General features: G+C 48.3%; 2 protein-coding genes across 4 annotated transcripts in view; both read left to right on the top strand.

Annotated features, from left to right (window-relative positions):
- Window positions 1–5,630, top strand: part of CCDC61 (coiled-coil domain containing 61) — a 33,479-nt gene extending 27,849 nt beyond the window's left edge. Inside the window, exon 14 of one of the 2 annotated variants that reach the window (XM_068119962.2) lies at window positions 4,299–5,630. The gene's annotated coding sequence lies outside the window, so the exon portion shown is untranslated. Of the gene's footprint in view, window positions 1–997; window positions 3,285–4,298 lie in introns of those variants that run through there. The other variant, XM_068119964.2, reaches the window with a different exon arrangement.
- Window positions 5,631–16,076: 10,446 nt separating this feature from the next.
- Window positions 16,077–23,323, top strand: part of LOC137429754 (stAR-related lipid transfer protein 7, mitochondrial) — a 64,721-nt gene continuing 57,474 nt past the window's right edge. The window contains exon 1 of one of the 2 annotated variants that reach the window (XM_068119967.2): window positions 16,077–16,525. In XM_068119967.2, the coding sequence (XP_067976068.2) occupies window positions 16,412–16,525 (114 nt within the window). In that variant the 5' untranslated portion in view covers window positions 16,077–16,411. The remainder of the gene's footprint in view (window positions 16,526–23,323) is intronic. The other variant, XM_068119968.2, reaches the window with a different exon arrangement.

A 23,323-nucleotide genomic window follows, 5' to 3' on the forward strand; every position in this document is an offset into this window, starting at 1 on the left:
CGCAGATATTAGATAATGGCCCCAGCCCAGCGCTGCTACATTCACAAGGTGTGCCGGTCCCTGCCTCTTGCGGTGATGCTAATTGCCAGCTTAGCAGCCTCAATACATTAAGGGGAGGGGCACAGAGCATCGTTGTCCCAAGGTGGTTCCCTATATTAGTAGACCAGCTATTTATGAAAAAGTGCTCTAAAAAAACTTTGATTGGCATTTTCTGTTAAAAGCAGGCATCCATGCTGGATCACTTGGTTGGGGTGTGTGGAAAATTATGTGGGTGGATGCCACCCTGGATTTTGACCTTGAAGGTCATTTTCAAGGTCAAATGGACCTAAAACATGCAAAAATGGGTATATCGTTAGCCTATTTTTCATAACAGTTTCTGTTGCACTTTGAAATTTATAACCTTATTAGATCAATTGCCCGTAGGATGTAGAAGAATATGTGAGTCGATTCCACCCTCAATGTTGACCTTGAAGGTACTTTTCAAGGTCAAATCGACCAAAAAGTGCTAAAAATGGGTATTTTCGAGCCTATATTTTATATTACAATAACTTTCTGTTGAATGTAGAAACAGGCATCTGCATTGCATCAATTGCTTGTAGGTTGGAAACAAATAAGTGGTTGGATGCAACCCTGGTTTTTGACCTTAAGGTCAATTTCTAGGTCAATTGACCCCCTAAAATAGAAAAAAAATGGATATTTTCTCACCTATGTTTTGACAGCATTTTCTGTTGTGTGTAGTAACAGGCATCCTTGTTGAATGCTTGGGGTGTGTGGAAAGCTTGTGAAAAAGTGGTGTTCTTTGTCAGACCTGAAGATAAACACAGTGATATCATTATAAATAAATAATTATAAATAAATAATCGTGAATTGATACTTTAATTGTACAAAGGTATCACATAATTTTGTATGAAAAAATGTGAAAGAAAATATTGTCTCAAAATGTTTGTCAAATGTGTTGTGTAAAGTAATTAATATTTGCTTTGCTTCCTTTTTTCAGCATCCTGCCTTTGCAGTTGAGCCCTGGTTGACGCGATGGAGCCAGTGGCCATACTCAAGCGGAAAAGTGGACAGAGAGTCACAGAATCTGCATCATGCTTTTTCTGTGAGAACACTACGCCAGTTGCTGACCTTCGCACAGGGTCATCTCAAGGGAAAAAGAGAGCTAAAGTGGTTGCAGCGGAGCGGAGAAAACTGTGTGATAGAAGCAACGTGGACATCATAGAAAGACTTGAGGCACTATCTGAATCAGACTTTGAAGGATTAGAAGTCAAGTGGCACAAGACATGCTACAGTGTATTTACATCGGACTCCAAGCTCTCCAGACTGAGAAAACAACGTCTGCCATCTAGTACCAGTACTGATGTTCAGGCAGGCCCTTCCAGCAGTACTGCATTACAACCAACACGACGCAGCTCCTTACCTGCTGTTGACTGGAAGAAATGCATATTTTGCCAGCAGCAAAGCAAGGTACGACTTCACCGAGTGACCACGCTGGGGAAGTCAACAGAAATAACTGAATATGCCAAATCGGATCTGGTAATGAGGACACGACTGGCAGGGGTTAGTGACTTGATTGCAGCCGAGGGATGCTACCATCTACCTTGCTGGGTTGCTTTTAAGCAAAGATGCAAAAGGCAGAAAGCAACATCAACATCACAAAGAGCAGACAGAGACTGGTGCATGGGCAGGCTATGTATGGACTTAACCAGAGGATTGTCCCAGGGTCATGTATACGACATGGGGAAAGTATGGGTCCGGTATGAGAGCATCTGCAGGGAAGAGGGTGCACAGGTGCCTCTGAGGTACAAGAGACGATCAACGTTCTATGAAGAAGTCCAACAGTCAGTCGGATCGAAAGCCAGCTACGTCCGACCCCTCTCTCAAGGGCACTTGCTGATGTATCCTGGTGAGCAATCAGATGTCATCATTTCGAAACATCTCACAAAGTCATCTCAACATTCCATGTTCTTATCTGATTCGGAGTCTACAGGAGATGAAGGAGAATACAGCGAAAGAATAGGCTTCCAAGAGAACAACATCTTCCAAGACATGGTGCACGTTGCGCTCCAAATAAAGCAAGACCTTCTTGACACCCCAGGACATCCCAGCATGTGGCGAGGAATTGATGAGGAGCATGTGGCACAGGTGATCCCAGATAGCCTCTACTTGTTCCTCCGGCTCCTGTTTGGAGGCACCGATGTCGTGAATGAGGGTCTGGTGGATGATGGCGACATCAAGCGGAAAGCTTGTAGCATAGCTCAGGACATTGTGTATGCAGTGTCCAACAGTCGGAAACTGACACCAAAGCACATTGGGCTGGGGATGGCTCTTCACCAAGCTACACGATCTGAGGCTCTGCTAGATCTTTTCCTGCCGCCAACCATACCATTGGCATCGACACGGTCAGACGAATCGACACCTCCATAGCAGAGGGTATTCTCGACAAGTTTGCCATGAATGGCAATGTCTACATCCCAGATAACATTGCCATGGGGAGGATGATCCACTATTCCTGTGACAACATTGACGTCCTTGAAGCCACACTGGATGGAAAGAATACCTTTCACTGTACACAGATGATGGTGTGGCAGAGAGGACCAGCACCATCAGATGACAGTCCAACAGAAAGGGGGATCGTGAGGTCCAGGGCAATCAAATCTGATGCTCTGAAAGCATTTCAAGCTATTGATCAGGCTCGGCTACATCTGTTTGCTAAAGGCAAGAAGGGCCTTGAAATGCTGCCCCCAACGAAAGATGCCCTGGAGCTACACATAGATCGTGCTAACTACCAGGCCAAGATATGGTTACAGGCAGACCAGGAGAACATCATAGTCCCCTCTCCAAGTGAAACACCAGGATGGAAGCTGGAGTCTGGTAATCTGCAGGTAATCTGGACCAGGCTGCCATCTGTTCCAGGTGCCTGCATCCAACTTGTCACCTGTGGATGCAAATCAAAGTGCAGAACTGCTCGTTGCAGCTGTTACAGACAGGACCTCAAGTGCACCACTGCCTGTGGCTGTGACGCCATTGACTGCTGCGATCCTGCAGGCCAGTGAACACTTAAACATTTGCAGGATATCAAGCACATCAAATCATGCCCAAAGACACTTGTGTATTCACCTATTAGTATAGTTAGTGAGAAAATGCCTATTTTAAACATTATTCTTTGTTCAATTTGACCTTGAAAATGACCTTCAAGGTCAAAATCCAGGGTGACATCCACCCTCATATTTTTGGCCATCCCACAGGCAATTGATTTAGTATGGATGCCTGCTTGGACATGCAACAGAAAATGCTGTAAAAAAAACCAGAGAAAATACCTGTTTTTACCCTTTTTTGGTACATTTGACCTTGAAAATGACCTTCAAGGTCAAAATCCAGGGTGGCATCCACCCACATTTTTTTCCACATCCCCCAAGCAATTGATCCAGCATGGATGCCTGCTTTTAACAGGAAATGCCACCCAAAGATTTTTTGTGTAACTTGGCTGGTCCACTATATAGAACAAATGTTATATGTAATTGACTTAAATAATTATATGGATCCATTCGAGGCTCACCTACTCAACCTTTGCATATGTGCAGCACATTCCTACTATGTGGAAGAAGAGTTAGCTGGAACCCTTTAACAGCAAAAACAAGAGAAAAATGACCACAGTGTGGTCACCAGCTGCGACGTGTAGAATCGCTATTCAATAATGGGTGCGATTTTAGTCCGCGACGTTCTTACCTCATACCAACGCACGACCGAGTGTATGCGCATGCGCTATTCAAAAAGGCACCCCAACAACAACAACAACAACGTGTTCCTCTCATCGAGCTGCTCGTCGCAGCTAAAACTATCTTTGCACTACCATTCTATTTGCAAAGCAGGATTGCAGGGATGGCTGGGTAATGGTAATGCACAATAGTTCCGTACCCGTAATCTGGCAAGTCTGGTGTCGTCAGCGCAACCAAGGCACCAGGGTTGGAAGTTTTGGAGATGACGTTAGGATAGAATGACACAGCCAGACTGACCTAGGAGAGGTAGTTATACCGGGATAAGGAGGTGGGGAAGGTCGGAACAAATGTACATTTCACCATTTTGGGCTAACAACAACGAGTGGCCCCCATTTAACATACCTACAGGGTGTTTCAAAAAAAGTAGACGATTTGAACGTTTTATTGTAGAAAAATTACAAAAAAGGTTGCAAGTTCAGTGATACATTGATGGAAAGCACACACCATGCCATTTTGAAATCATCATTATACTGCTTGTAATTGACATTTTCAATGTGTGCTCTGCTTCTGTTCAAACAGGCTTTGATCCTGACAACGAAATTCTCCACAACTCATCTGCAAGTGGCTGGAGTGGTAGCCTGATGGTAGTCTTCCACCTCATGCTTCAGGACAGCCAGGGTTCGAGGTTTGTTGGTGTAAACTTGACCTTTGGCATCACCCAAAACAAAAAATCCAATGGCTTCAAATCCAGGCTGTGAGGAGCTCACTCATGTGCTGTGCTCAGGGCCTCAGGCTGATGACACAATTTCCAAACGGCTGATGGAGCAAGTCGATGGTTTCACCTGCAGTGTGCGGTGGGGCATTGTCCTGCATGAACCATGCAAGTGTGAATTGGTTTTGAGACAGTAGTTGAGCTAGATCAGCATGGAATTGGCGTAAGGCCGCGTGGTACCGATCACCGTTGACTGTTACCGTCTTACCATTGGCGTGCTCGAACCAATACGGTCCCAGCGTACCCCATCCGGCATTGAATGCACAGAGCAAGTGGAATTGTGGCCCTTGAGACAGACACCTCCTCAGGAGATCTCAGACACATCCTCAGGAGATCTCAGACACATCCTCAGGAGGCTCAGCACCCCAGAAAATGTTGTTGTGATTGTTGATAGCCCCATTCAAATGGAAGTGTCCTGCATCCCAAACCCTAAGGAGTTGATCCAATTTGGGTACCTTTCCATTCAGGCACCTTTACTGTTTATTTATCATGCTTCCATGTGCTTGGAAGTGCTCAACAAACTGCTGAATGCTTCCATTGGAAGGCCCATTACAGGTGTGAACATTGTAATACTGACAGTATCGTCGGCGCACATGCACGTAGGATTTTGTCCAAGCCAAAACGATTTTCACTTTTTGTTCCACTGTTACCGTCTTACCATTGGCGTGCTCGAACCAATATGGTCCCAGCGTACCCCATCCGGCATTGAATGCACAGAGCAAGTGGAATTGTGGCCCTTGAGACAGACACCTCCTCAGGAGATCTCAGACACATCCTCAGGAGATCTCAGACACATCCTCAGGAGGCTCAGCACCCCAGAAAATGTTGTTGTGATTGTTGATAGCCCCATTCAAATGTTGCTTCCGGTCCCTCGAGCGACGAGGCTTGCTTCGATCTCTCCACGACATCAAAGTTTGAGTATTTTCCCATTCGTGTCCTTGTCAAATTTCCACTGGTTATTTTATTGTGTATGTGTTATTGTGTGTTTTTATTTAGTTTTGGTTTTGTAATTATTGCAAATTTGTGTGTAATTAGTCGTTTTTTGTTTTTTTTCGAACCTCATGTGCGGCCTGGTCTTTCCAGGCTCCCCCCCCCCCCCCCGTCTGTATTTTGTGAATATAAGTTCTTTCCTTCATAGTATTTGCTTGTTTCTTTGATTTTCTTTTCTCCCCCCTACCTCTCACGAACATCTTACCCTTTGTCCAACGTTTTTAAAAACAAAACAAACAAATAAACCAAAAATTCTATATTAATTCTTTCTCTCCTCCCGGACACGTGCTTGTTCGCTCTCCTCCTCGTCTCGACTTGTGTCCCGCCCCCTATATCTCGTTTTCTTCCACCTCTGCTCCTTCTTTCTCAAATCCACGTTCTCACTTAGAGACTTTTCCCAGATTATTTTTCATGGTTTTGTTTAAATATTATTAAAATATGTTTAAACCGCAGCCGTGATGCTGACGCCGCCCTCCCCCCCCCCCCCCCCCAGAATTTCCATGTTTTAAACGTTTCCCAGTGTATACCCTGGATTAGAATAGGTACACCGTATCCCTGCGTGTCGTAAGAGACGACTAAGAGGGTTGGCGTCAGGAAGGCCATCCGGCTATAAAAACATTGCCTCAAAAAGAGAACCATGACAATTACAACTACATATGGGCAGGGTACAGCCCGAAGTGGAGATCGGTTTCTGAGATTTGGGACATGGAATGTAGCGACAATGACAGGGAGATCAGGAGAAGTGGTGGAAGTATTGGTCAGAAGAAGAGTGGACATATGTTGTGTGCAAGAGACGAGATGGAAGGGAAGTGGTGTGAGAATGGTGAAGGGTAGGCAGGGACAGAAATACAGGTTTATGTGGCAAGGGTGCCTGGAGGGCGTGAATGGTGTTGGTGTCCTGTTTTCTGAGGAGTTTGTAGACAGTGTGGTGAGTGTGACTAGAGTGAGTGATAGGTTGATGATGGTGAAAATGATGATTGGAAAGCTCTTGGTGAACGTCATCTCAGGATATGCTCCGCAGGTTGGTCGAAGCGATGAAGAAAAGGACAAGTTCTGGTGTGCGATAGAGAAGCTGATGGAAAACGTGAAAGATGAGGAAGTTGTTGTGGTGGGAGGAGACCTAAATGGACATGTGGGAAGGAGTATGGATGGTTTTGAGGGAGTTCATGGGGGTTACGGATATGGTGTGAGAAATGGAGAAGGTGAAAGGATTTTGGAGTTTGCTGATGGAGCTGATTTGTTGATTTGTAATACTCAGTTCCAGAAAGAGGATAATAAGCTTGTTACATACACGTCAGGTGGGTCGACGACAACCGTTGACTACCTGATGGTGCGTAAGCAAGATACGGGGCACCTCCGGGACACAAAGGTGATCCCGAGGGAGGAGGCTGTTTCACAGCACCACTTGGTTGTCTGCGACATAAGAGTGAAAGGTGCGAGGAGAGCTCCGCGGGTGAAGTACCAACCGAGAATGAAGGTGTGGAGGTTGAAAGAGGTGACAGTAAGGGAGGAATTAAAAGAGAGGCTGAGTAGGGTAGAGGATGATGTGGTTGAGCTTGAAAGTGGTTGGATGTCAATGAAAGCTAGTCTGTTGGGAGCCGTTGGTGAGGTATGTGGATGGACAAAAGGACCACCGAGGCACTCGGAAACATGGTGGTGGGATGATGAAGTTGGAAAGAGGATTGACGAGAAGAGGAAGAAGTTCAAGGAGTGGCAGAAGGCGAAGGGTACGGGAGCAGAAACAGCAGAGCATGAAAGTTATAAGGCAGCCAGGAAGGCTGCAAAGAAAGAGGTAGCAAAGGCGCAGGAGGCATGTCGGAAAATGTTCGGAGAACGCTTGGATTCGGAAGAGGGTCAGAAAGCAGTATTCAGGATTGCAAAGCAGATAGCGAAAGAGAGGTGTGATGTGATGGGGGTGAGTTGCTTGAAGGATGCAGTGGGACAAATCGTTGTCAACCCAGATGGAATTAAAGGAAGATGGAAAAGATATATGGAAATGCTGTTGAATACAGAGAATAAATGGGATGGCAACATAGAGAGTAACCCAGTTTTAGGATCGGCAGAGAAGATAACTGAGAAGGAAGTTGAGGAAGCGATAAAAGCAATGAAGAGTGGAAAAGCGGGAGGGCCGACGGGAGTTGTGGGAGATATGTTGAAGGCAGCAGGACGTTGGGGTGTGAAGACAATGACAGAGATCTGTAATCTGGTGGTGAAAGAAGGCCGCATTCCAGTGGATTGGGAACTGAGTACCCTCGTCCCTCTATACAAGGGGAAAGGTGACCCTCTGGAGTGTGGCTCGTACCGAGCGATAAAGTTATTGGAGCATGGAATGAAGGTATTGGAAAGGGTGTTGGAGAGGAGGATAAGGAAGAAAGTGAAGATCGACGAAATGCAGTTTGGATTTATGCCAGGAAGAGGAACGACAGACGCGCTTTTCATTGTGAGGCAGTTGCAGGAGAAGTACATGGAGAAGAGGAAGAAGTTGTTTCTTGGGTTTGTTGATCTGGAGAAAGCATTTGATAGGGTTCCACGCAAAGTATTGACATGGGCATTGAGGAAGTTAGGAGTGGAGGAATGGTTGATCAGAGTAGTGATGGAAATGTACAAAAGAGCACGCACAGCTGTAAGGACGAAGGACGGGAACAGTGGTGAGTTTGAGGTGAAGGTGGGAGTGCATCAGGGGTCGGTACTAAGCCCACTACTATTTGTAGCTGTGATGGAGGTGCTGGCTCAGAACGTAAAGGAGGGTTTACCGTGGGAGTTGTTGTATGCAGATGATCTGGTGTTGATTGCGGAAAGTATGGATGGACTGAAGGAAAAGATGAACAAGTGGAAGGAATGTATGGAGACAAAAGGTCTGAAGGTGAATATCGGAAAGACGAAGGTGATGGCAAGTGGTAAAGCATGTGGTGAGGTGGAAAGAACTGGGAAGTGGCCCTGTGCTGTGTGTAGGAAGGGTGTCGGAGTGAACTCCATTCAATGTACAATGTGCGCTGAGTGGGTTCATCAAAAATGTAGTGGTCTGAGAGGGTCATTAACCAGTGTGGCAGCTACATTCAAATGTAAGGCGTGGACAGAGGAGCTGCAGATGGAGGAAATGTTGAGTTGGATCTTGGAGACGGCGTGAAGCTGGAAGGTGTGAAAACATTTTGCTACCTCGGAGACATGCTGAATGGAGAAGGTGGATCAGACTCGGCAACGGTTGCTAGAGTGAGATGTGCATGGAAGAAGTTTTGGGAACTGAGTGGCGTGCTGATGATGAGGGGAGTGTCGTTGAAGCTGAAGGGAAAGGTGTATGCTGCATGTGTGAGAAGTGTTATGATTTATGGGAGCGAGACATGGGTAATGAACGTAGAGCAGCAATGAAGGTTGGAAAGGGTGGAAATGCGAATGGTTCGACAGATGTGCGGAGTATCGTTGAGAGAGAGGAAGACAAATGATGAATTGCGAAAGATGATGGGAATAGAGCCTGTGATTGATGCTGTGAAGAGAAACAGGTTGAGATGGTTTGGTCATGTGTTGAGGAAGGATGAAAGTGACTGGTTGAGAAGAGTGATGGAAATGAATGTAGAAGGAAGTAGAGGACGAGGAAGACCGAGAAAGACTTGGCTAAAGATGGTGGAAGAAGAAATGCGGGCCAGGGGGTTAACAAGGAGAGATGCAGAAAATAGGGCAAAATGGAGAAGATTGTCATGGGGACCGCAAGGCTAACCCCGCTCTAGTAGGGAAAATGGCCTTTAAAATGCATGTTGTTGTTGTTTGTTCCACTGTGAACACCATAGTTGATGTGGAGTCCTACTGGCTACTTGTTAGAAATGGCATACGACCACCACCATAACCTGAACTAGAACAATGCGACTGTGTCGCCAATATGCCTCCACATAGTTCCACAACGGGTAGATACCATCACTCTGCATATGTATGGGTAGGGGATCACGTTTGTGAAGTTTCGTGTTGATCGGATAAGGTTCGTTTTTCTATCCAAGATGGCTGCCAAACCACGTGACCAATGACATCATCATTTTCGAACTATATGCAACAGTGCTGTGAGATGATATTTGTAAAATTTCGCATCAATAGGGTGAGCCGTTTCAGAGACATACTTATTTAATATTTTCCTTCAATCCAATGTGGCTGCCAAACCATGTGACCTATGATGTCATAAATTTAATATTTCAATACAAATGGGTCATAGATCATGTGCATGCAATTTCAGATTTTTAGGGTAAGGAATTCGATTGAAACATTCTTGGCTGGTATACCACTTCAGCTATGATGTCATCATTATCATGCTTTTGTTCCCCATTGGGAGTACGCGACAATGTGGCAAGTTTCAAATTTTTCCATTCAGCGGTTTCTGAGAAATAATTTTTTAATTATTCGCTTTTAATCCAAGATGGCTGCCATACCACGTGACATATGACTGGAGATCCCAGGATCATATGTCACGTCACACGTGACATATACACGTGACACGTGACATATACAGTATACTGACACAAGAGGGTTATTGGTCGAGGAGAGGGCTCATTCTGCGTCTTTCACCTGCCAAACAACCCCATGCAGCCAAGGAATTTTGCAGAAAGGAAAACAGTTATATACAATATGTCCAGAAACGCCCCTACCTGGAAGAGATGGAATGGACTATCAGTACCTTGGGCACTGCCATGAACGCCATGAAACATGTCTGGGAACATGGATCGGTAGTTGTGGACACACCGACCTCTGCCAAGTGATACTCAAGAGCTGCAACAAAATTTACTCCACATTTGGCAAAACCTGGATCAGGTTACCGTCGGGAACATCAATGATTTGATGCCTTACAGGTCTTTCAGTACTTTATGATGCCAACATACCTACCAGATACTTGTACCTATGATGGAAACCCGAATAACTGAGAGGTTTGTCAATAAAAGCATGAACAATGCAAAGTGAAAGCAATGTTTGTGTTTTGGTGCTGTGGCGGACACGAAAGCACTGACGTGGTGACATCACCCCGCACACCAAGTGGGGGTGGGCCACGCCCGGGAGAGAGGCGTGGCCTCACGATATACACAGGGCGCGCAGCCCTGAGCAGGTCAGTGCTGCAGTTTGAGTACTTTGAATAAAGACTCTTTTGTATGAACCGCGTTGTCCGCTTGCTCCTTTCGTAAGCATTAGCGTGCGCAGCATCACGCTTCATTTGGTGACCTCGACGTTAGATCTGCCGTAGCGATCCTTCCGAACACGACGCCATTGCAATGGCAAACAACGCGATGTCGGTCAAACTTCCCGAGTTTTGGGAGGCCCAGGCCGAAGTTTGGTTCGTCCAAGCTGAAGCCCAGTTTCAGCTGCGGCGCATCACCAGCGACGACACGCACTACTGCCACGTCGTCGCCTCCCTCGGGCCCGGCACGGCCGCTCGAGTTGTGTCCGTCCTTCGCCACCCACCGGACGGCCACAAGTACGAGGCGCTCAAGCGGCTGCTCCTAGCCACGTTCGGCCTCACGGAGGACGTACGGGCCGACCACCTCCTGGATCTCCGCGAGCTCGGCGACACGCGCCCGTCGGTCCGAATGGACCATATGCTGTCGCTGTTGGGCGACGAAGCCCCTGGTTCTCTATTCCGGGCGCTTTTCCGTCGCCAACTTCCAGCACAGGTACGCCTCGCGTTGGCCGGGACCGTGATAACGGAACCCCGAGCACTGGCCGCCGTGGCAGACAGGTACTTCGCGGCTTCGGACACGCGGGCGAGAGTCGGCGCGGCCGTCGCGGATCTCGAGGCTGATGCTGCTGCACACCTCGTGGCCGCCGCCACGCCCCGCCCATCACCGCGGAGAAAACCGCCACCGCGGGGAAAACCGCCGGCTCCACCAGCCTGGCGGAGCCAGCCGCGCTCCTCCAGCTCCACCACCTGGTGCCGGTTCCACGCCAGGTTCAGCCACGAGGCTCGACAGTGTCATCCGCCGTGCTCCTTCGACAGGTCGGGAAACGCCCGGGCCGGCGCTCGATAGTGGCAATGAGCGCCGGCCGTTCGAACAGCCTACTGTTCATAACGGACACCTTATCCGGGCGCCATTACCTGTGCGACACGAGAGCGCAGGTGAGTGTCGTTCCTGCCGATACGTCGGACAAGCACACCGTGGGCGGGGGCCCCGCGCTGCTTGCCACGAACGGGACGCCCATCCGTACGTACGGAAAACGCTGCCTCTCTCTGCGGTTCGGAGGGCAGGTTTTCCGATGGTCGTTCGTCACCGCCGACGTGCCCAAGGCATTGCTTGGCACGGACTTCCTGTGCGCAAATGGGCTCCTGGTCGACGTAAAGCACAGACGTCTTGTCCAGGCCGAGACGTTCAGCTCGCTCGCTTGTGCGCTGCCCAGCTCGTCGAGCAGCTCACTGAGCGGCTCACCGAGCGGCTTGCCAAGCGGCTTGCCGAACTGTTCGGTTCCGGCCACGTTGATCTGTACGCTTCCGGCAGCGGACGAATTCACCCGCCTCCTCGCCAGCTTCCCGGCCCTCACGCGGCCCACCTTCTCGGCGGGGGCCGTCAAGCACGGGGTGGCCAATCACATCCCCACCGTCGGGCCACCAGTCTACGCCCGGGCACGCCGCCTCGAGCCAACAAAGCTGGCGGTAGCAAAAGCGGATTTCGCTACCCTGGGGCGACTCGGCATCGTTCGGCGCTCGGAGAGTGCTTGGGCATCGCCGCTGCACATCGTGCCGAAGCCCGGCGGGGGATGGCGACCGTGCAGGGACTATCGCTGTCTCAATGACGCCACCACCCCCGACCGCTACCCCGTCCCCCACATTCAGGACTTTTCCGCCCGTTTGGCGGGCATGTCCTTCTTCTCGAAGGTGGACCTCATACGCGGCTACCATCAGGTCTCCGTCAGGCCGGAGGACATCCCGAAGACGGCGGTCATCACGCCGTTCGGACTCTTCGAATTCCTGCGGATGCCCTTCGGTTTGAAGAATGCGGCTCAGGCGTTGCTGCGGCTGATGGACAGCGTCCTGCGCGACTTGGATTTTGTATACGTCTACCTGGACGATATCCTCGTCGCCAGCGCGTCCCGCGAAGAGCACCTACACCACCTCCGCAGGCTCTTCGAACGTCTGGGCCAGCATGGCCTGATTGTGAACCCTGCAAAGTGCAGGTTCGGCGTCGCTGAAATCGATTTTCTGGGGCACCGCGTCACCAGGCACGGAGCCGTCCCCCTGCCGGCCAAGGTGGAGGCGGTGAAGGGGTTTCCGCGCCCCCGCACGATCAGGGGGCTGCAAGAGTTCCTGGGCATGGTGAACTTCTACCATCGGTTCCTGCCCCGTATCGCCCAGCTCCTGCGCCCCCTGCACGAAGCTCTCCGAGGTAAGCCCGGCAAAGGTGATGTTACCTGGACCGAGCAGATGGACGCGGCGTTCACGGGCGCGAAGCTCGCCTTGGCTAACGCCACCATGCTCGCACACCCGGCGCCCGATGCACCGATCGCCCTCACCACCGACGCCTCGGACTACGCGGTGGGCGCGGTGCACGAGCAATGGGTGCGTGGAGCTTGGCAACCGCTGGCGTCTTTTAGCCGGCAGCTTCGCCCGCCCGAACGCCGTCACAGTACCTTCGACCGCGAGTTGCTCGGGCTTCACTTGGCGGTCAGGCACTTCCGCCATCTGCTCGGGGGCCGTGCGTTCACGGCCTTCGTCGACCACAGGCCGCTGGTCTTCGCGATGGGCAAGGTCACCGAGCCGTGGTCGGCCCGGCAGCAGCGTCACCTCTCGGCCGTGTCCGAGTACACGACGGACATCCGGCACGTCGCGGGGAAGGACAACCCGGTGGCGGATTGCCTTTCCCGGGCCGTCGCCCACGCAGTCCACCTCGGCATTGACTATGCCCGGATGGCAGCGGACCAGGCCGCTGACCCCGACGTCCAGGCCTTGTGGACCGCCGTCACGGGCCTCCACGTCACCGAGGTGCCGTTCGACGGCGCGGGCGCAGCCGTCTTGTGCGACGTCTCCCTCGGGCGGCCTCGCCCCATCGTGCCCGCGGGCTGGCAGCGCCAGGTGTTTGACGCCATCCACGGCCTGTCCCACCCGGGCACGAGGGCCTCCCAGAGGTTGATCGCCGACAAATTAGTCTGGCATGGCCTCCGGAAGGCCGTCCGCGGCTGGGCCAGGACGTGCCTCGCGTGCCAGCGCGCCAAGGTGCACCGGCACACCCAGGCCCCATTGGCCCCGTTTACGGTGCCGGAACGCCGGTTTGACCACGTCCACGTGGACCTGGTGGGACCTCTGCCCCCCTCGCGGGGTTTCACCCACGTCCTCACCATGGTGGACCGCACCACCCGGTGGCCGGAGGCCGTGCCCTTGGCATCGACGATGACGGCGGCGGACGTCGCGCAAGCGTTCATCGCCACCTGGGTCGCCCGGTTCGGTGCCCCCTCAGACATCTCGTCCGACCGCGGCCCCCAGTTCACCTCGGAGCTCTGGGGGGCGGTCGCTCGGGGTCCGGCTGCACCGAACCACGGCCTACCACCCCCAGGCTAACGGCCTGGGCGAGCGATTTCACCGCTCATTGAAGGCCGCGCTCCGGGCCACCCTCCGCGACGGCGGCTGGGTCGACAGGCTCCCGTGGGTCCTGCTAGGCCTCCGGACTGCGCCCAAGGAGGACCTGCGCGCATCCGCGGCGGAGTTGGTCTTCGGGCAACCGCTGCGGGTGCCGGGCGAGTTCCTCCCCGACTCCACGGCACCATGGTCCGCGGCACAGCAGCGCTCCGCTCTGCAGGAGACCGCCCAGAGGTTCGCCCCGGTGCCAACGGCATGCCACAGGCACCCACCGACGCACGTCGCCCCGGAGCTTCGCACGGCGGAGTACGTCTTCGTCCGCCACGATGCCCACCGGACACCACTGCGGCCCCCGTACGACGGGCCTTTCCGCGTGCTGGAGACCGGGGTGAAGCACTTCACCCTGGACATCGGCGGTACTCCTGACCGCGTTTCTGTGGACCGCCTCAAGCCGGCCCACCTCGACGTGGACCATCCACCGCCAGTGGCCCGATCCCCGTGTCGGGGCCGCCCCCCTGCGGGCGGACCCCCGGCACCGCCCAGCCACGCCGCCCCCCGGTCCTGCACCCATCCCAGGGGCAGCCGGAGGCATCCCAGATGGCATCCCTGCATCCCAGACGCCGCCAGTCGCCAGGGGGCGCTTCGGCCGGGTCATCCATTTGCCCCGCAAACTGACCCTTCAGGTGCGCGGGGATTCTGGGGGGGGGGGGCGTGTGGCGGACACGAAAGCACTGACGTGGTGACATCACCCCGCACAACAAGTGGGGGTGGGCCACGCCCGGGAGAGAGGCGTGGCCTCACGATATACACGGGGCGCGCAGCCCTGAGCTGAGCAGCTCAGTGCTGCAGTTTGAGTACTTTGAATAAAAACTCTTTTGTATGAACCGCGTTGTCCGCTTGCTCCTTTCGTAAGCATTAGCGTGCGCAGCATCACGCTTCAGTGCACTATTTTACGGGTCATACAAAACATCGCCCGGAGGCGCCAGGAGAAACGTTTTTAGCAAATAAACACTTTTTTTTATCAGGCGGAACAGTTGTTGAGTTCAATTCCGCTGTTTACATTTTGAAAATCGGTTCAGAATAGGAGTTTATAGAGCGTATCGCATTGAGCGGAAATTAAATAAATGCCCGAACCCGGAATCGTCAGACAATATACCACAGACAAACAACAACCATATGTTGGCATCCATCACGTAAGCTGGTCTCTTATGTGAAGTTCTTCGCAAGGGAACTTATATTACATGAAAAGAGGTTACGTAATGGCGGAAGTGACGTCATTACATGTATTTTATAAACTAGAGCACGACACTGAATTGAAAATATATTTTCATAAATATAAAATATATAAATAAATATAAAATATATAATAAATATAAATAAAAAAATATAAATATAAAATATATAATAAATATAAATAAATATACATATAAATAAATACCCCACAAAAAATATAAATAGTATATATTTTCAGTTCAGTGGAACAGGATTGTGTTCAGTTTTCAAGTTTGTTGCAGAGCGCGCGTCAAGTGACGACAGCACTCCATTCGAAATCGTTGATAAGGAATGGCTGGCTTGCTCCATAGGATCAGCATGATTATTTTATTGATCAGAATCATGATCAGCTCGGTTTATTATTATTATTTTTATTTCCGGGAGCAATTGAGGCAGCTGTCAGTTTCCTATACACCGCCCACATAAGGGTAAACGTCAGAAGAACTGTTGCATGCTTGGAACAAGTTCTCCCGTAGGGTAGGTACTCTTCTGTTAGCAACAAATTGTGAACGGAATTATTGTTTTCTACTACTCCCGGTATTTTCGATTTTTATGACGGACCTTTCGTTGATGCATATTAAGGTTTCGCTGTTTTCCTTTTCTTATAGCTGCTTTTTCTGATCTCCATCCATGTGCTGTAATAGCTTTAAAACGGATTTTTCGATTTAGTGTCTGCCATTAATACTATACGTTAAAATTGCAACGAAATGAAGGAACGTTTCCAAACCATGGCGTATGGGTAAAGGCTCGGACGGCACGTTTTGGCCTTTAATTCCCAAAATGACGAAGACATGACGAGAAAAATATTTATAATGTCCTGTTAAATAATAATGGTGAATTATAATTTTGAGTTAGGCTTTTATTTTATTTTTATTATTATTTTTAAAAAATAAAAATTATGCAAGTTGTCTTTCAGTTTGAAACGAGGTCACGCTGGTCGTGTGTCGGGTTGAAACCATGTAGATGTAGTAGCTTTTGCAATGCGAATCGAGGTCGGGAAGGACATCGGTAATGGCATCGTGTAAACGGTAGAGAAGAAGCAACAGCAGAAATAGAAAGGATTTCGAATCTAAATATATTGGTGCCGCTAGGATCGCCGTTGTCCCGCGTCCTGGGCGTGGGGCGAGCATGAGGGCGCAGTGGTTTCGGGCCTGCGCGCTGCTGGCGCGACCACGGGTGTGGAGAGACGCGGCGCGGGGGGTGCGATCGTGCAAGGCCGAGCAAGGCGTGCGGCACGAACAGGTACGTGAAACAAAGGTACTGTCATCCCTGTTTGACTGCGAACAGCATATTTCAAAAAGTTGTCGGATTATGACCAAACTTGGTGAATAATTTGGCAAGGTGACAAGAACAAGCCGGTAGATATTGGTGCAGGCCCGGATCCAGATCCTGCCTATCATTGGATACCTGTTCACAACGTAACCTGTTCAGCCTGGCGGAGGTGTGCGCTCTATTGAGTTGCGCTCTGATTTTCTCGTTCAGCACGTGAAACCCATGCACCCTTAGGTTTTTTTGAGTTTAAAAATTAAAACGGTCTTTGGAGACATCAGCGTTTACATCAATCATCATCCAAAACATGCTGATTACACTATTTAACAATATATTTATTACAAGTTTTCAAGTGGCGCATGTAAGAAAATGAGAGGAATCGAATCATTGGACACTTTCAAGCTGGGTCTTCCATTAGCCATGTTGCAAGGCGTAACGTGACAACCTGTTATATGACCTCAGGAAGTGTTATCAAGCTACTGGATCAACAAAACATAAACAGTCGTGGCCAAAAATATTGGCACCCTTGCAATTTTTTTAAATGACAAGAAATTTTCTCTAAAAATCTTACTATAATTCACCAAATGTCCGTCTGTCTGTTCGAAGGTACCGTAAAAACTGCTGAACCGATCGAAAAGATATTTTGGGTGGGTAATCCTGGGACCCCTGGGAGTAAAATAGGCGATTTAGTTTTCCCAATTTCAGCTTTGGTCTCCAGCATTCTCCGGTTTGGACTCCCGCATAACATTTGCGTTCGCATGACGTTCATTGTGACGATCTTACTATAATTCACCAAATGTCTGTCTGTCTGTTCGAAGGTACCGTAAAAACTGCTGAACCGATCGCAAAGATATTTTGGGTGGGTAATCCTGGGATCTCGAGGAGTAAAATAGGCTATTTCGTTTTCCCAATTTCAGCTTTGGTCTCCAGCATTCTCAGGTTTGGACTCCCGCATAACATTCGCGTTCGCATAACGTTCATTGTGACGATGTTCTCATTGTGACGACGTTCTCATTGTGACGACGTTGTGATGATGTATGTGTTCACGGTAGTGTTTGACGTGACGGTGTGAACGTAATTTCGTAATGTTTTTCGTTTCGTAATCCTTTAATGAACGTTTAATGTTTAATGAGTTTAATGTTTAATGCCCTTCGATGCCCGGGGCCGCACGCGCGCTACACTGGACGGGCCAGCGTGTACCTTGCCGTGTACCTTGCCCTTCACCATCAGGCTCGGGTTAACCGCTGAGCCCCATCCGTGATGGGGACTGGGGCTTGAGACAGTGTCCCATGAACGAGGAATTCCCAGTAAGCACGAGTCATCAGCTCGAGTTGATTAAGTCCCTGCCCTTTGTACACACCGCCCGCCGCTACTACCGATCGGACGGTTTGATGAGATCCTCGGATCAGCCCCTGCACGGGCCGTTCTCGGCTTGTGCCGGTGCACCGAAAAGATGAGCGAACTTGACTGTCTAGAGGAAGTAAAAGTCGTAACAAAGGTTTCCGTCGGTGAACCTGCAGAAGGATCATTATCGGGACAACATGAGAGCGAGCGAGACGTATGTGGTACGTGATCGTCCATGTACTGTTTAACCATGTTCTGTTTAGATTTTGATGATTTGCATGTGATATGATTCAACGGATGTTTATATGAATCGTTTAAAATAAACAAGCCTTCAATTTCTGATATTTTACCTTTTCATTTGGGCTTCCCAATTGAAGCCCTGCCCATAGGGCGGGTACTGTTTAAATTGACAAAAGTATTTGGTCTCCACAATTCTTTATTTCACTTAATATTACAGAACCTTTGTTTTTGATTCAGAACTTAATATATCCTTTTAAATCAAAAAATAAAAAGAAATGGCATTGACAAAATTATTGACATCCCAGACTTAATATTTGGTAACACAGACTTTGGACAAAATAACTGCAGTCAAGCGTTTGCTTTCGCCATGAATGAGCTTCCTACACCCCTCCACTGGCAGTTTGGCCCACTCTTCTTCTGCAAACTGCTCCAGTTCTCCCAGATTTGAAGGGTGCCTTCTCCCAACTGCTGTTTTTAGATCTCCCCACAGGTGTTCAATGGGATTTAGATGTGGACTCATTTCTGGCCACTTCAGAACAGTCCAGAGTTTTGTCTTGAACCATTCCTGGGTGCTTTTTGAAGTGTGTTTGGAGTCATTGTCCTGCCGCAAGACCCATGACCATTGACGGAGACCCAGCCTTCTGACACTGGTTTGAACATTGCGCTCCAAAATATCTTGGTAATCTCCTGATTTCATGATGCCATGCACACATTCAAGGCACCCAGTGCCAGAGGCAGCACAGCAACCCCAGAGCATCACTGAATCTCCTCCATGTTTGACTGTAGGGAAGGTGTTCTTTGCTTTGAAGGCTTCATTTTATTTTCTGTAAACATAGAGATGATGTGCTTTACCAAAAAGCTCTAATTTGGTCTCACCTGTCCACAGGATGGTCTCCCAGAAGGATTTTGGCTTGTTCAGGAGTGTTTTGGCAAACTCCAGAACTTGGGCTTTCTTATGTCCTTCTCAGCAGTGGGGTCCTCCTGGGTCTCCTACCATAGAACCCCCTTTCATTGAGTTGGCGACGGATGGTGCATGTTGAAACTGTCGTACCTTGTGTCTGAAGGTCAGCTTGAATCTGTTTGGCAGTTGATCGAGGTGCTTTCTCCAACATTCGAACAATCCTTCACTTCAATTTTCGATCAAGTTTTCTCTTGCGGCCATGTCTAGGGAGATTGGCTACAGTGCCATGGGCCTTACACGTCCTGATAACATTACGTACCGTGGACACAGGAACATCAAGGTCTCTGGAGATGGACATGTAGCCTTGAGATTGTCCATGTTTGGCTACAATTTTGTGTCTGACCTTTTCAGACAATTCTCTGGTTTAGATCTTTTCTGCATGCTCATTGTGGTACACACAGTGACACAAAACAGCTGAATGAGTCCTTTTCTCTATTCAAACTGGTTGAATGAGTGTTTTTTTTTATATAGCAGGCACCTGTAACTCACCACAGGTGAGTTCAATTCCAAAGTAAATGAGAATCACCTGCTTGAAATCTAATTATTTGTAACAACTTCTAAAAGATGCCAATAATATTTATTGTCCAGGCCATTTTAAGATTTCTGTCTGAAATAAGCTAAGATTTCGTAATTTTTTTCAGCTTTTTTTTTTTTGTTCCACTGCAAACCAAAGAAATACATATGTGGATACCAAAATATATTTTAATTTCAACGATTTTTCTGGAAGGAATTGTGCATTATTCGAAAAAAGTGCGAGTGTGCCAATATTTTTGGCTACAACTGTACCAAGAAGTGGATGTCCCATGATAACTCCTGCTGAGGACCCATGCGTTGTCATGCCCATCTATCTGCACAATCTGCTTCAAATTGGCCAGAATACTGGAAACACACTCCCTGGACCTCACAGGATAAGCGAGGTCCAGGTAGTGTGTGTGATGCCTCAAGGTGTGGCGGGTCGTGCAAGATTATATAGGTGTGGCGTGGTATTGCTGAAACCTTTCGCACCAACTTTACCCATTTCAATGGCAGATCGATACATTAATGAGATCTTTCAGGAACATGCGTTTCTTACCCTTCAACAAATTGGTCCAGGAATCATCATTATGCACAATGATGCTCCTCCTCTCAGGGCCATTCAAACATGGAACGTTCTTGTGAATGCCAACGTTAATGTCGTGACATCCTGGCCTGGCGTCAAACCAGATGTAAACCTAATTGAATATCTCTGGGACGTCATTGATCGGCACATTGAACGTCTTGCCAAGACAGCCACAGACCCTTGATGAGCTGTAACAAGAGCTGATTCCAGCATGGAATACCATTTCCTAGGCTCAGATTTCATACAGTCAATGCAATGATTGGTGCCACAGGTAGACATACCTGGTATTGGAAATGTTACTTCCACGTTCGATACTGATGTTAAAACATTCACCACAACGCAGCATTACATGATTACGTCACAATTAAATAGAGATGTAATCATTATTCAGCATTTATCTCTGTCCGAGGTTTGCACCTCATCTATATTCCCTGATGTCACATAAATGAAATCACATCAACAACTATCACATATTGGGTTTTCTAAAGTCAGCGAATGTTAACTACTACCAGTTCTACTACTGCAACTAGTACTACTGTTACCGTATTCTGCACACGCGAAGAGAAGAGAAGAGAAGAGCAGGTTTAATCAACTCGTTCCGGTTCATCGGATCAGTTTATGTTCGTCATTTTGTGATCGAGGAACAACTTGTTTAAATGTACTGTTGTACTTTGAACACAAATCGGAACATGAATAGGAAGACAAGTTACCATACTTTGGCCCTGAATTCATCCCGATCGCCATGCACAGAGAGATGTGAGATAATATTTTTACTCTGTCTGGCAGTAAAACAAAATTTAAAAACATTCCAAACAGGAAATTTACTAATTGTAAGGACGTCATAATGGACACAAACAACAGGCACAAATAACCAATGCTACTTGTTATATCGGGTGGTGTCGTAGCCGCTGAAGAAAATGGTGGTAAAACCCGGAATTAATTTATTATACACCTTTAAACCTTTATTTGAAAACTGAATTACACACCTGAACGCTGTAGAACACAAATGGCCTTCATAATACTTTCAACAACCATGTGATATATCGATATATAGCATGCGAGGTCATGGCATGCGAGAGGGTGAAGTTCTGGAGTGAAGAAGAGGCCATCCATGTGACTATGTACCATTAGGGCGGGCCATACTTTTTTTTTTTTGGAAATCAATCGAGAGGGGTGTTCATATTACGTATTTTGGTGTGTAGAACACAAATCTGAGGTTTTTTTAAAATTCTGATAACCCTAACCTACATCAATTTGCAGTTGATTATTATTAAATTTTTGATTATTTTGCTATTCTTCTGGAAAAAAGAGAAGTTTTTTATTTTGAAGTTTGGGCTTTTATTTTGGTAACTTCCTGTTGGGACGGCAGTTGTAGCCATCTTGTTGCTGAAAGCTCGATGTTGAGGAGGTTGGCAATCCTTATCCATCCGTCTTCTCTTCTCTTCTTAGGGCATTGCCAGTAAGTACGTTTTTGATAAGGAACCTGAGGAACAAATAGATAATAATTTTAGATGTAAATTACCTTGTTTTATATTATATTTGTTAATTGATTTGTGTACTTACCTATTGCCAGCCTGAGTTACATGTGAAGGAAAATAGTGACCTGTGAAGTGAATATTTTGATGGTTTTCTGTAATACCTGTGTAATACCTTAATATCTGTCTGTAGTGGATACTTACCTGTGTATTATTGTTTTTATTTCAGTGTGAACTACTAAAAATGGCTCAAGTCAGAACAAGGATGAAATCAAGTTCTCATTTAAGTAATCTTGTTGGCACTGGGCAGGAGCTGTTGGTGTCTGAACTGCCAACTGTGAGGGATATCCTGAGGTATGGCATCTACTTGAGGGAGCAAAGTGAAGATGACAGGAGGAACTACCCAGTGGACCAGCTCCTTTTTTGACATCTACCCTGGTCTGATTTGTCAGTGGAGCAAAGCTAATGCTCTTTTCAAGCCTCCTGTTATCAATGAAAAGGTGACCATCATGTCGAAGCTCAAGGAGGTCTGGAATCAGGCAGTGAAGTTTTCTCTTGGGAAGGGCAAACTTGATGCCAAAGAGAGGTTCATTGTCAAGTTAGACAAGTTATTTGATATTTTGACTTGCAAGTGTCAGATTACCAGTTGTGAGGGGGGAGGCTGTGAGGCCGGTGAGGGCTGTGTGATCCAAGCCCACATTAACTGTTCCTGCAGCAGAGAGAAAATGATTCCTGTGAAAGATCTTGCCTACATTAAGGGACAGAAAAAGAAGGTTGGAAGTAAAGGACCCCACAAAATGGGGAGCCCTGATCTGCCAGAGCACAAGAGACAGGTGAGGACATTGGAAAGGCAGGAAAATAAAAAGAATGCAGAGAAAAGGAGAAGGAGCAAGGAGGAAAATGCTGCAGCAGCAGAGAAGGCAGCCAGGAAGGATGTTGAGAGATTTTTGTCAGATGGTGATGAGGATCTGGAATTGGAGAGAAGTGGTGCTGAAGATGAGTTTGTCACTGAAGTTGAGCTCTTCCCTGAAACTGACACTGAGCCTGCAGCTTCAGCAAAGGTCCAGAAAAACTATGATGAGATTCCAAACATTGCCCTTGCTAGTGTAAGGTATGGCATAGGGCTGAGGCCAACTGCAGCGATAGCAACTGCAGCTCTGATTGATGCAGGAATCATCACAGAAGAAAATACAAGTAAAGTGATTGATAAGAACAAGGTCAATAGAGCACAGGAGAAGTTGATGACAGAGTTGGGGGAAGAGTTTGATGAGAAGTGCAGGGAGTAGGGGGGGATCTCCTGCATCCTCTGTGATGGGTGGATTGACCTGACCAATGTGATGATGGAAGCTGAGGGCAATGACCAATCTTTTCCTGCAAAGATCAAGGAAGAACACTATACTGTTGTTAGTGAGCCTGGTAGCTACTATCTGTTCCACTTTACCCCAGAGAAAGCAACTAAAGAGGAGTCACATGCGGAGCAGATTGCTAAGGTCCTGTTTGCCTGGCTGAAAGAGAGGGGTTTTGATAGGACCTTGTGGGCCATTGGAGGAGACTCAACAAATGTCAACACTGGTGTGAAAGCTGGAGTAATGCGGAAGCTGGAGCTGCACCTGGGGAGAAAGCTGGTCTGGTTCGTGTGCAACCTGCACACT

Source organism: Myxine glutinosa, chromosome 6, assembly GCF_964187855.1.
Source record: "Myxine glutinosa chromosome 6, kmMyxGlut1.1, whole genome shotgun sequence".
NCBI classification, from domain to species: Eukaryota; Metazoa; Chordata; class Myxini; order Myxiniformes; family Myxinidae; genus Myxine; species Myxine glutinosa.